Source organism: Heterodontus francisci, chromosome 35 (assembly GCF_036365525.1).
Source record: "Heterodontus francisci isolate sHetFra1 chromosome 35, sHetFra1.hap1, whole genome shotgun sequence".
In the NCBI taxonomy this organism is placed as follows: domain Eukaryota; kingdom Metazoa; phylum Chordata; class Chondrichthyes; order Heterodontiformes; family Heterodontidae; genus Heterodontus; species Heterodontus francisci.
Window position 1 is genome coordinate 49,224,890 of NC_090405.1, and position 13,984 is coordinate 49,238,873.

At 41.5% G+C, this 13,984-nt stretch overlaps 1 protein-coding gene across 6 annotated transcripts in view; it reads left to right on the plus strand.

Moving 5' to 3' along the window:
• Nucleotides 1-144: 144 nt before the first annotated feature.
• The window catches only part of pstpip1a (proline-serine-threonine phosphatase interacting protein 1a), a 62,226-nt gene continuing 48,386 nt past the window's right edge, over nt 145-13,984 (plus strand). For 5 of the 6 annotated variants that reach the window (XM_068015513.1, XM_068015514.1, XM_068015515.1 and 2 more), the window contains exon 1: nt 145-506. In XM_068015513.1, the coding sequence (XP_067871614.1) occupies nt 177-506 (330 nt within the window). In that variant the 5' untranslated portion in view covers nt 145-176. The remainder of the gene's footprint in view (nt 507-13,984) is intronic. The other variant, XM_068015518.1, reaches the window with a different exon arrangement.

The window sequence follows — 13,984 nt, forward strand, 5'->3', positions numbered from 1 at the left end:
TAATTATAGGTGAGCTGCACACCTCAGCTGTGTTGACAGCTACTTTCACCTTCCCTCCTCCTCGACACCTATATTTTTATAAATTTGTTACAGCATTTTCTTATTTTTTTTTTTGCATCCTGCACACCAAGAATCCCGAAATAAATTGCCTCATGCTGTGCTTTGTCGGTTTCTAAATGTCTCTTGTGCGTTACAGAAAACCTCACGTGTTAATTGTGGTTACATCTGACATCATTTGCATGAACAAAAAACCCTTTTCCTTGTACTGCCTGCAGGTTGCTAGCAACAGAGTCAAGAGAATAGCGCGTTCAACCAGCGGTAAGACTGAGCCTTGTATTTATAAAGGGGGGAGAAAAAAATACACCGCCGGGTTATCAGTCAAAACTACTACAACTATTGTCTACAATCAAGGTCTTAGCTATAATCGTAGTAACAAACTTCATAAAGAGTTATACATCCTTCCCCCATTCGCTATGACTCGACTTCGGTTCAAGGACGCTTTTTGGGTGAGTAAATTTCACATTTAATGGATTGTAAAGTATTGGTACAAAGAGTGTCGATGGAATTGAGGCAACTGGCTGATCATCACTGGGAGCGTAGATATTTGCAATCAAATATATTACGTTCCTGTTAATTTCGTGGGGTCTGATTTGGGAGTTAAGTGATGGCCAATTAATCTAGAAGTTAGCTCATTTCAAAAGCTTTGGTGGCATTTGCCCCATCGCAGTATTGTTTCCGCTCTAATGAATCGGGGTTTTTTTTTCCATATCTGAGGTCACGGCCTTTTTTTTTAATTGTTGTTTGCGGCGTCAACTTTGTGTTATAGATGTAATTACTCTTTGTGCTTTGAATACTTACCTTTCTATGGGTCCCTATAGAAGCTGATTGATGCAGTGTCACGCAAATCTGGTGCTTAGATTTCATCGGAAGTGCCAGTTGCATTGCGAAAAATTGCAACTCATTCCTGGGCTGTTAGTAGATGTGTAACTAACTTTTCTGAGAGGGTGTGGTCGGTGGGGATCAGAAACTCAGACACCCATTACCTTGTTCCACAGTTAAAATTGTTTCCTATTAAGGAGGGTAGACTCCCCTGAAAACAGCTCTCAAAATGGTTAGTGAGAGCCAAAATTTTTGATGCCCCAAGTATGTCTAGAGATATTGCTGAATTCAGCTGTCATTAGGATATTAGTAAACTGCTGTTTTATCACCACCCCTTTTGGTACTTTCACATGAAAAGTTTAGCATTAGTGCAAACTGGGTTCTGCTTTGCACTAGTAGGTCTGTAGTTTAAATCCGATGTTCAAATTGAATAGATTTGAACTAGGAAGAGAGACTAGCTTGTCTGAGGAGTTTCGCTGTACTCTACTGCAGCGTCAGACCAGATCTTAACCCTGGATTTGGGCTACGTTTATGATTTAACCTCACTCTGACACTGTTGTAGTTTCAGTGAACCTGAAGAATGAGGCAGATATTGCAAATCCATCCAAATATATAATTTGGATTTTTGCCTTTGTGCTTGACAAGTCTGGATAAGAGATTGGAAACTGCCCAGGGTCAGTGGGAACGTACTGTAATATACTTGTGCTGAAATTATGAGTCATTTGGAACAAATTCTTATTCTGTAGCATTTCATTATTCAGATACTCTGGATAGAATACCAGCAGTTAGTTTACTGCAGAGTTTGATTTTAATGGAGGAGATTAAAATAGAATGACAGAAATTTACATCGCAGGAGATGATCATTCAGCCTATTGTGTCTGCGTGGGCCAAAAATGACTCATGCAGCCAAATCCCACTTTCCAACTCTTGGTCTGTAGCCTTTTAGCTTGTGGCACTTCAAGCGTATATCAAATGTTTTTTTTTAAATGCAATGAGTGTTTCTGCCTCTACCACCCTTTGTCAGTGAGTTCCAGACTGCCACCACCCACAGGGTGATAAGTTTCCTCTAATCCTTTCACCAATTACTTTAAATTATTGTCCCCTGGTTATTGATCTCTAAGGGAAATAAGTCCTTCCTATCCACTCTAAGACCCTCAATTTTATGCACCTCAATTAAATCTCCCCTCTGCCTCCTCTGTTCTAAAGTAAACAACCCCAGCCTCTCCAATCTATCCTCATGCTTAATTTATCCAGTTGTGCAACATCCTCGTGAATCTCCTCTGTACTCTCCCTCTAGTGTGATCGCATCCTTCCTGTAATTAGGTGATCAGAGCTGTACACAGTACTCTAGCTGTGGTCTATCTAATGTTTTATACAGTTCCAGCACAATCTCCCTGCTCTTGTAATCTATGCCTCAGCTAATAAAGGGAAGTACCCTGTATGCATTCTTAACCACCTATTTATCTGTCCTATACTTTCACTCCAAGGTCCCTCTGTTCCTCTACACTAGTCAGTTCCATTTTTTTGTATTCCCTTGCCTTGTTTGCCTTCTCCAAATGCATTACCTCACACTTCTCCACATTGGATTCCATTTACCACTTTTCTGCCCACCTGACCAACCCATCAATATCTTCCTGCAGTCTATAGCTTTCTTCCTCGCTATCAACCATGTGGCCAATTTTTGTATAGTCTGTAAACTTTTCAATCCTGCCCCTGATAGTTAAGTCTAAATCATTGATATATAACAGAAAAGCAAGGGGCCTAGTACTGAGACCTACAGAACGCTCCTGGAAACGACCTTCCAGTCACAAAAACACCTGTTGATCATAACCCTTTGCTTCCTGCCACTGAGCCAATTTTGGATCCAACTTGTCACTTTGCTCTCCATAGTCTGCTATGTGGGACCTTGTCAAAAACTTTGCGAAAATCTATGCAGATTACATTTAAATGCACTACCCTCATCGACTCTCCTTGTTGCCTCCTCAAAAAAATTAAATTTGTCAGACACAGCCTTCCCTGAACAAATCCAAGCTGACTGTGCTTGATTGATCTGTGCCTTTCTCAATGACTATCAATAACGTCCCTCAGAATTTTTTCAAATAATTTGCCTATCACTGAGGTTAGGCTGCTTAGCCTGTAATTACTCAGTCTGTCTCTTTGTCCCTTTTTATACAACGGTACAACATTAGCAGTCCTGTAGCAATTTAGCCATAGAGGATTGGAAAATGATGATTAGAGTCTATACGATTTCCTCCCATGCTTCTCTTAACAGACTGGGATACATTTTATCCAGGCCTGGAAATGTATCTACTTGCAAAGATGCTAGACCTTTTTTAATATTTCCTTTCATTATGTTTATCCCAACCAGTATTTCACATTCCTCCTCCTTAATTACAATGTCTGCATTGTCCCTCTCTTTTGTAAAGACAGATACGAAATATTCATTAAGAACCATGCTCAAGTTTTTTTTGAATTCTTTCTTGGGATGTGGGAGTCGCTGGCAAAGCCAGCATTTGTTTCCCATCCCTAATTGCCCTTGACAACTGAGTGGCTTGCTAAGCCTTTTCAGAGGGCAGTTAAGAGTCAACTGTATTGCTGTGGGTCTGGAGTCACATGTAGGCCAGACCAGGTAAGGAATACAGACTTCCTTACCTAAAGGACATTCATGAACCAAATGGGTTTTTATAACAATCGACAGTGGTTTCATGGCACCATTACTGAGACTAGCTTTCAATACCAGACTTTTTATTAATTGATTGAGTTTTTTTGTTAATTGAATTTAAATTCCACCAGCCGCCATGGTGGATTTGAACCCATGTCCCCAGGACATTAGTCTACACCTCTGGATTACTAGTCTAGTGACATGATCACTACCATTTTCTACCTCCGTGCACAAGTTACTGTTTTGGCCTGTAATAGGCCCTACTCTTTCCTTACTTATCCTCTTGCTCTTTATGTATTTATAAAACATCTTGGGGTTTTCTTGATTTTTACTTGCCAATATATCTTCATGCCCTCTCTTTGCTTTCCTAATTTATTTTAGATTTCCCCCTGCACTTTCTATACTCCTCTGAGGCTTTCTGCAGTATTTAGTTCTCTGTATCTGACATAAGTTTTGCTTTTTTTTTTGTCATGCCCTGCCTTTATGCATCTGAACATCCAAGGATCTCTAGATTTGGGAGTCACACTTTTCTTTCTTTGTGGGAACATATTTGTTCTGAACCCTCTGCATCTCCTCCTTGAATGCCTTCCACTGCTACAACACTGATTTACCTTCAAGTATAGTAGCACTAGGCAACTGTGTAACACATTGGGACAGATCTGTTTGCATGTGTGAACAGTTCACATTAACTGTTGCTCTCTCTACAGATGCTGCTAGACCTGCTGAACATTTTCTGTTTTAATTCCTGTTTACCATTTCTTTTTAAGTTAAATTCCCACATGATTGGTATATTTGAATAGTCTAATGAAATTAGCGTAGTGCGCTTGAGGGAAAGATAATTAAAAGAGGTTCAAAGCGCACAAATATATCTGTTAAAAGCAGTTTTGGTTGGACATTGATTCCTGGGGCAACTGAGAGTCTTTAGTACGGTCCTGAACAGGGAATTTAATTAACACACAGATAAAAATAGCTAAATAATTATAGCATCACTACTTTATCTTCAGCTCTCACATAATCGAGCCCACGAATGTACAGGTTCGCTCTCCAATGCTGTTACACATTTAACATATGGGTCAAATACATTCATATTATAATGCCAGCTTAGCTCAGTTGGTGACCCCCTTGACCGAGTCAGAAAGGTGTGGATATGATTTGCACTGCAGATGCTGTTCGCATTGATTTTCACTGTTGTTGATTGATGCTCGGTGTAATCTAGGCAGAACGTAGGAACAGAAGTTGGCCATTTAGCCCATCCAGCCTGCTCCGTCATTCAGTACGATCATGGCTCATCATCCACTTCAATGCCTCTTTCCCACACTATCCCCATATCCCCTTATGTCATTTGTATTTATAAATCTGTCAATCTCTGCTTTGAACATACTCAATGACTGAGCTTCCACAGCCCTCTGAGGTAGAGAATGCCAAAGATTCACAACCCTCAGTAAAGAAATTCCTCCTCATCTCTGTCCTAAGTGGCTTCCCCCTTATTTTGAAATTGTGTCCCCTGGTTCTAGACTCCCCAACTAGGGGAAACATCTTGGCTGCATCTACCCTGTCTATCCTTTTAAGTATTTTGTAGGTTTCAATGAGATCACCTCTCGTTCTTCGAAACTCTAGAGAATACAGGCCCAGTTTCCCTAATCTCTCTTCATAGGACAGTCCCACCATCCTGGGAACAAGTCTGGTGAATCTTCATTGCACTCCCTCAATGGCAATAATATCCTTCCTAAAGTAAGGGGACCAAAACTGCACACAGTACTCCAGGTGCGGTCTAACCAATGTTCTATACAATTGAAGCAAGACTTCACTACTCCTGTACTCAAATCCTCTTGCAATAAAGGCCAACATACCATTAGCCTTCCTACTTGCTTGCTGCACCTGTATGTTAGTTTTTAGTGACTTATTGACCAGGACACCTAGGTCCCTTTGTACATCTACACTTTTTAATCTCTTGCCATTTAAGAAATACTCTGCACATCTATTCCTCCTACCAAAGTGGATAACCTCACGTTTTTCCACATTACATTCCATCTGCCACGTTCTTGCCCACTCACTGAGTCTGTCAAAATCCCCTTTGAAACTGCTTTGCAACTTCCTCACAACACACATTCCCACTTCGTTTTGTGTCCTCTGTGAACTTGGAAATATTACATAGGCAAACAGAGAGAAGAAATGGTATATTGTTGGAATTGTTACAGCTTGGACATGACTGTAAACTTGATTGGACGTTAAAGATTTCTTGATCGTTAACTGGCTACTTATCATCTGTGGAATCTTAGCATGCTTACGTGTGTTTGTTCATATAGCAAGACTTCAAAAATAGAGCAGTAAGGCACTTTGAGATGTTCCTGAGATGATGAGTAAGGTGTGATATTAACATAAGCCGTTCTTTTTTTAATAATGATGTAAGTTTTCTTCCTTCAATTGAGATCTTGACTAGAGGTTGAATAACCAAACCTCATGTATGGCTAAGGACTGATTTTTTTACAAAAAAGATATATATGCATTTTTCCACTGAGTGTGTGGAATAGACTTCTGTCATTACTGAACTAGTGAACACTTTAAGGAGTTGGATAATTAAATTTATAATTAAAAATCTGCCTATTAAATGAGAGTGAAGCATTTTGGGCCATATTTAGATATGACCTAAAACGGAGCACTTAAAGGCATGCTAGACAAGATATGGGAATAATGTCTGGAGGAAGTTTTGTAGTTTTGGTTTCTGAGGCATTATAACTCACCAAATCTCAAGTAATGTAAATTTAAGAGGTGCAGTCAGTGTGGACTATACATGGTCCATTCGAAGCAACAGTGTTCATGAGCCAAATGGCCTATTCCTTTATAAAAAAGAAAAAAAAGCTTTTAATACAAATTCAGAAATAAACTGCTAATTAGACATTTAACATATGATTTTAGATAATGTATCATTTTAGAAAGAGTTACTGGGGGCTATATTAACCCTACCCTGGTGTGGACAGTTAAGATTGTCCAAGTTACTGATGTGCTGAAAAGCTGTCCAGAACTGACTCATCCAAATTTGTACCTGCTGTAGTAAGCAAGTGGCAAGGACACCTGCCCAGAGCTGACAGAATTCGTTTTGACATATGCACGTCAGGATTTAACCCAGGACTGGGAGTTAAAATAACAAGGTCTCGAGGACTGGGTGGTTCCCTTTTTATAATCATGTTATTGGAAATAGGCAGCTCAAATGTCTCCAATTAAAGGCCTGCTCGGGTCCGACAGAACCACATCCGACCCGGCTCGATTCCTTCCATTTTTTTTTTCCCCGCCCGATCCGACCATCAGTTAAATTACCTTTTTCACTTTGTTGCTGATCTGCACAAGCTTAAAATAACTAACAAGACCACCTTTCCAGTCCAAAAATTAAATTAACATTGGAGCCATTTACCTGTGATAGAGCGTGTCCGTCCCCAGCCCGAATGCCGGACCTGGAAGTGCGACCCGGCCCGAACCCAACACATGTCGTCAGGTCCCGTCAGGTTCGGGTCGGGTAGCAGGCCTTTAATCTCAATATGTTAGTAGCCTCACAGCTCCAGCGACCCGGGTTCAATTCTGGGTACTGCCTGTGTGGAGTTTGCAAGTTCTCCCTGTGTCTGCGTGGGTTTTCTCCGAGTGCTCCGGTTTCCTCCCACAAGCCAAAAGACTTGTTGGTAGGTAAATTGGCCATTATAAATTGCCCCTAGTTTAGGTAGGTGGTAGGGAAAATATAGGGACAGGTGGGGATGTGGTAGGAATATGGGATTAGTGTAGGATTAGTATAAATGGGTGGTTGATGGTCGGCACAGACTCGGTGGGCCGAAGGGCCTGTTTCAGTGCTGTATCTCTCAAAAAAAAATCCCATATTACCATGTGACTGGATTAGTAGATCTAGTTATTCTTTCAGTGCTGTCACCACTAACTGAACAAGACCCATTCTTTGGGATCCGTTGGCACAAATGACCCATTGACACAAATTTAGAAATGGGCAAATAAAGGAGATTTCACCCCAAGAAGCCAGGCTGAATTCAAGCCCAGGTCTCTCGTGAAGAGTGTTCTTATCTAATGCGCTCCTCAAAAATTTTAAAGCCTGCGCAAGACTAGAATCTGAACTCCATAAAGCCAACCTTGTTTTGCATGTTGTGCAAGTTGTTTGTGAAGCTCATACATGTTTGCATTGATCTGTGCTCTGCACTACATGGGCACCTTCTCCAAATGCTATCCGTAGGAGGTTGTGACAAAGTTCCAATACGTATATGGCAGTAATTTGACTTCCAATCCTCTTGACTATTCTGAAAGTTTTGAGGGGTAATTTATATAGGTTGTCATGACTTCCTGTTATGAAAGTGTTGTTCAGATGGGCATGACACATAACAAAAATCACACATTGGAAAAATATATTTTCATAATTATTTGCTGATTAATGACTGACGCGAATTCTGGCTTTAAGGGAGGTAAATAGTGATTCATTACCTAAATATAACTCTCATTACTGGAATTGTTTCATCCTTTCCCCACTTGGTTTATCTTCAGTCTCATCTCTTATTTTATTTTTGTTCTACTCTGTCTTGAGTTCCTTACCCTCTGCACCACAGTTTGCATCTCAATCCAGTTTACATTAACCTCATTGTTGCTTACTGGGTTGAGGATGGGGCAATTTTGGATGATTGGGGAAATTCTCTCTCAGATTATACATCCCCAAAAAGTGAATAACAGGGTACAAATAGCAATCCATCTGAATATGATTTGGACAGTAGAATAAACCAGTCTAGAAATGGCAACAACCAAGAATGATAGTGCAGATTCAGCCTGCCAAGAGGAAATGCAAATACAAAAGGAAGACTTGGAAAAATTAGGACTCTTACCATTAGATTAAGGGGTGATTTAATAGAAGTGTTTAAAATTGAGAGGATAAGACAGAGTCACTAGTAGCAGATTATTCCTAGTGTTTGAAGGCTTTAGATAAAGGAGATATATTTATAAAATAAAAACAAGAAATGCTGGAAATACTCAGGTCTGGCAGCATCTGTGGAGAGAGAAGCAGAGTTAATGCTTTAGGTCAGTGACCTTTCATCAGAACTGGCAAAGGTTAGAAATGTAATTTGGTTTTAAGCAAGTAAAGCGCAGTGGGGCAAGAGATAACAAAAGGGAAGGCGTTGATAGGACGGGGTCACAAAGCATCTGCAATATTTTGCTTTTATTATAGACATAGATATAAGATTGCTTGTAAGAAATTTAGGATAGAGAGCAGGAGAAACTATAAATAATATACACACAGCATTAGACTGGTCATTGTCAGAGTTAGAGTTAGTGATTGAAGCAGAGAGCATGCCAATATTTCAGAAGAGGTTGCGTGGTGGTTGAACAGTAGGTGAGTGGGCACATGGGATTAGGACTACTGCTGGTATGGAGGATAAGCACTAACACTGACTGGCAGGAAGGAGAGTGGATGTTGAGGACAGGCAATGGAGGAAGGGCAAGTAGTGAAATGGAACAGGCCTTTGAGAAGAGAAAAAACTGCTTCAATGATCAGTGTAGGAATAGACTCAGTTTCCCCCCCCCACCCCCCAAAAAAAAATCCTGAAACTGCTCAATAACACTAATCTGGCTTCCAAATCCTGTCTACACCTGCAGCAGATGCAATATTTGTTGAAGAGGCTAATAATTGGTGCATGGAACATTTTTTGTTAACCAAGTCAACAGTGAGGTCAGGTATGGCACCAGCTTGCTGTCGGTGAAAGATACTTCTCCTTTGCTGTACTCAGCTTTAATGATGTGGTTCCACACAGTGCTAACCCATAGTGCTTCCACACAGCTTCAATTTTTCTATTTCCGTGCTAACCAACCTTGTACCCTCTCTGACTGAGTGGTAATTTCATGCCAAGTTGTTTTTTTTTTTAAAACTTGCATTTATATAGTACTTTTCAGACCTCCCAGATGTCCCTTTTTACAGTCAGTCAATGAAGTACTATTGAAGTGTAGTCACTGTTGTAATGCAAGAAATGGAGCAGCCAATTTGCACCCAGCAAGTTCCACAAACAGCAATGTGCAAGTCAGATAATCTGTTTTTAGTGATGTCGGTTGAGGAATAAATAATGGCCGATACACTGGGAGAACACCCTTGCTGTTCTTGGAAATAGTGCCATGGGATCTTTTACAACCACGTGAGGGAGGCAGACGGGGTCTTGGTTTAACATCCGAAAGATGACACCTCGGACAGTGCAGCACTCCTTCACTATTGCACTGGAAGTGTCAGCCTTGATTTATTGTGCTGGTGTCCCTGTATTGGGACTTGAACCCACAACTCTCTGATTCAAGTGCGAGCACTACCCACTGAACTACAGCTGACACCAGATCTTGATCTTGAATTTGTGCAATTCGTGCAAAATGGGTGATTTCAGTTAAAATAAAAATCGGGGGGGGGGAGATGTGAACCAGGCTTCCAGCTCGCTGTCGCACAAACACAACATCTATCCATATACGTGTTAAATTCTGGGTTGTTCTGGGATGTAGACTTGCATTGAGATAATTTAATAGAGGTTTATTTACCACTGTTAAGACAACTTGCATTGAACTTGCTTCCAGCTATATGAAAGCTGATGCTCGGCTCCAAAGCGGTTTACCCTTGTTTTGCATATCTCTTTCGGCAGTGTAGAAGCTCCAACTTACTCTCCTGTTTTACTTCAATTAAGTTCATTACAGCTCCTTGGAAGGTTAGTAAAGTTTCAAGTATCATTACTGCTGAAAGTGGAAATAACAATCACCTGAAGACATTTAATGGGACAAGAGCGAGGTGAAGCCCCAAGCCATAACGGGATACTGTCGTTTCAAAAAGGCATTTGCAAACCTTTTTTTAATCTATCATAAGCATGCATTGTGCCACTTCTAGATGTCATCAGTATAAAAATATGGAAAGATGCTTGCCAACAACCCATGACACATCTTGTAAATTTCTAGCTGAGTACTGCAATCTGGTGTAGAAACACAAAAGCACTGACTTGTTACTTGAATACTTCCCATTGCAGATTTCCCATTTTTGCTTTCCAGTCAGCTTCCCTTAACCTATTCCTTCTCTCATGGTCTCCCATTTTTGTGTTCCTGACCTTTTCTAAGTAGCCCCGTAAGCATTTTGAAATGGATGACATGATCACTGAATTCAGGATGGTTTCCCCCACCCCACATCTGTCAACTTTACCAAACCTGGTTCATTTCCCAGTATCACATACTTACAGCACAGAAACAGGCCATTCAGCCCAACTGGTCCGTACAAGCCTCTTCCCAATCTCCCCCTCCTAACCTACAAATATATCCTATTCCTTTCTCCCTCGTGCTTATCGAGCTTTCCCCTTAAATGCGTCTTATGCTATTTGCCTCAACTGCTCCTTGTGGTAGCAAGTTCCACTTTCTGGGTGAAAAAAAATTCTCTTGAATTCCTTACTCGATTTATTAGTGACTATCTTATAGTTAGGGCCCCTAGTTTAGGTCTCCTCCACAAGTGGAAAGATCTTCTCTACCTATTCTCAAACCTTCACATAATCTGCAGTATTGGGTCACCTGAGTGTTCACTTTTCTAGAGAAAAGAGCCCAACTTGTTCAATCTTTGATAGGCAGAATTTCACAGGTATCATTCCAGTAAGTTTTTTTTGAGCCTTCTCCAGCAGCTGTATATATCCTTTTTATAATATGGTCGCAGTACTGCAAGTATGGTCTAACCAAGCTTCTATACAAGTTTAACAAACCCTTGTGCTATCTAGCAGCTGAAACCTACGTGCATATGCTCTTTTCTTCATTCTCCCTCCTGTCAAACCCTGCTTTCTCTTGCAGCATTATAGTACTGTTATCTGGTTACTGTTTCCTTGGTCAGTCTCTCTCCTCCACCATGCTTCTGGTGCAACTCTTGCCTTTCACCATGGGTCCTCTATAACCAGGTGTATATCAAAACTAATAGAGCTGAGAGTTCACACAATAACATAATGAATGTCACCCTGCTGGAGATAGTGTTACAGGAACTTAGGCTATCCAAAAACCTCCTTCCCTCCTTTTTAATATACTGAAACTTGTGATTCTAATGCTTCTGCTCTTCTATCAACTGACTAGGTCCCCTCCTATCCTTTCGCAGTTACAATGACAACTGTTCCTATGGTGGGAAGGTCATAGAGCAGTAAGTAGACAGAAGCCCATTCATAGTCGGTTGGAGTCACAGCCTCCAAACTTTTCAATTTGATTACTACAATGTGCTAAGATTGAATTATAAGCTGATGAATAATTTATTCTAGACTTCTCCGGAAGATACCACTAATGCACTCTGTCAAACAAATTCAAAGTCACAAAGGAACTGGTGTAGACTACATAGTCACTTCCCAGCTACATCCGTGACTCTTCTGACGACCGACATCATTTTGACCATTTCCAGTTTCCTGCCCCTAATCGCCGCCTCTTCACTATGGACGTCCAATCTCTCTACACCTCCATCCCCCACCAGGATGGTTTAAGGGCTCTCCGCTTCTTTCTTGAACAGAGGCCCAACCAGTCCCCATCCACCACCACCCTCCTCCGCCTGGCTGAACTCATTCTCACATTGAACAACTTCTCCTTCAACTCCACTCACTTCCTTCAAGTACAAGATGTTGCTATGGTTACCTGCACAGGTCCTAGTTATGCCTGTCTTTTTGTGGGGTATGTCTACAATTCCTTGTTCCAGGCCCCCTCCCCCAACTCTTTTTTACCGGTACATTGATGACTGTATCTATGCCATTTTCTGCTCTTGCCCTGAACTGGAAAACATCATCAACTTTGTTTCCAATCTCCACCCTTCTCTCACCTTTTACATAATACTTCCATTCCCTTCCTTGACTTCTCTGTCTCCATCTCTGGGGATAGACTGTCCACTAATAGTCATTATAAACCCACTGACTCCCACAGCTACCTCAAATATAGTTCCTCACACCCTGCTTCCTCTAGGGACTAATTCCATTCTCCCAATTTCTCAGTCTCTGACACGTCTGTTCTGATGATGCAACCTTCCACAACAGCGCTTCTGATATGTCTTCCTTTATCTTCAACTGAGGATTTCCCCTCCACCCTCCCACCACTGTGGTTGACCGGGCCCACAACCCTGTCCAACCTATTTCCCGCACATGCCCTCACCCCTTCCTCTCCCTCCCAGAACCATGACAGGGTTCCCCTTGTCCTCACTTTTCACCCCACTAACCTACACATGCAAAGGATCATTTTCTGCCACCTCCAGCATGATGCCGCCACCAAATGCATCTTCCCCTCTCCTCCCCTCCCCTCCCCTGTCAGCATTCCGAAGGGATCGTTCCTTCCGCAAAACCCTGGTCCACTCCTTCATTACCCCCGACACCTCGTCCCTGTCCTACGGCCCCTTCCCATGCAATCGCATGAGGTGTAATAACTGCTCTTTTACCTCCTCTCTCTCCTCACCATCTAAGGCCCCAAACACTCCGTTCAGGTGAAGCAGCGATTTACGTGTACTTTTTAATTTAGTATACTGTATTCGCTGCTCACAATGCAGTCTATTCTACACTGGGGAGACCAAATGCAAATTGGGTGACTGCTTTGCAAAACACCTCCATTCAGTCCAAAGGCATGACCCCGAGCTTCCAGCTGCTTGCCGTTTCAACACATTCCCCTGCTCCCATACCCACATGTCTGTCCTTGGCCTGCTGCAGTGTTCCAGTGAATATCAACACAAGCTCAAGGAACAGCACCTCATTTTCCAATTAGGAAGGCTACAGCCTTCCGGACTGAACATTGAGTTCAATAATTTCAGAGCATGACTGGCTCTTTTTTATATTTTATTTTATCATTTTTTTTTTTTCTTAACCATGTGCCTTCCTTAAACTGGCTTTTTCATGTTTGTGCTTTTGGCTAGGGCTGTTCATTATTCTGTCATTAACACTCACTCTGCACTAATGCTTCTTTCACCACATCATTACCCCACACTTGCTTTGCCTTTGCCCCATGACCTCCTTGTCAGTTAATCTCTCCAGCCCTGTGTCCTATCACACACCTTCTCTTTTGTTCTCGTTTCCCCCCCCCCCCACCCCCCCACCCTGCTTTTCTTGCTTAAAACCTATTACATTTCTAATCTTTGCCAGTTCTGATGAAAGGTCACTACCTAAAACGTTAACTCTGCTTCTTTCTTGGCAGATGCTGTGCCAGACCTGCTGAGTATTTCCAGCACTTTGTTTTTATTTCAGATTTCCAGCATCTGCAGTATTTTGCTTTTTATGTTAAACAATATAGTTAGTATTCTAAAATATCTGCAAGACATGTGGGTTCTCTCTTTCATCCTTTAACATAAAACTAAAGATGGATCTCTAGACCTGTCAGTGCCAAAAATATCCAGTAGATGCTATCTATCAGTTCAATCCAAATATGGGCCTAAATCTAATGGAATGGCCTGGTAGATATTCATAAGGT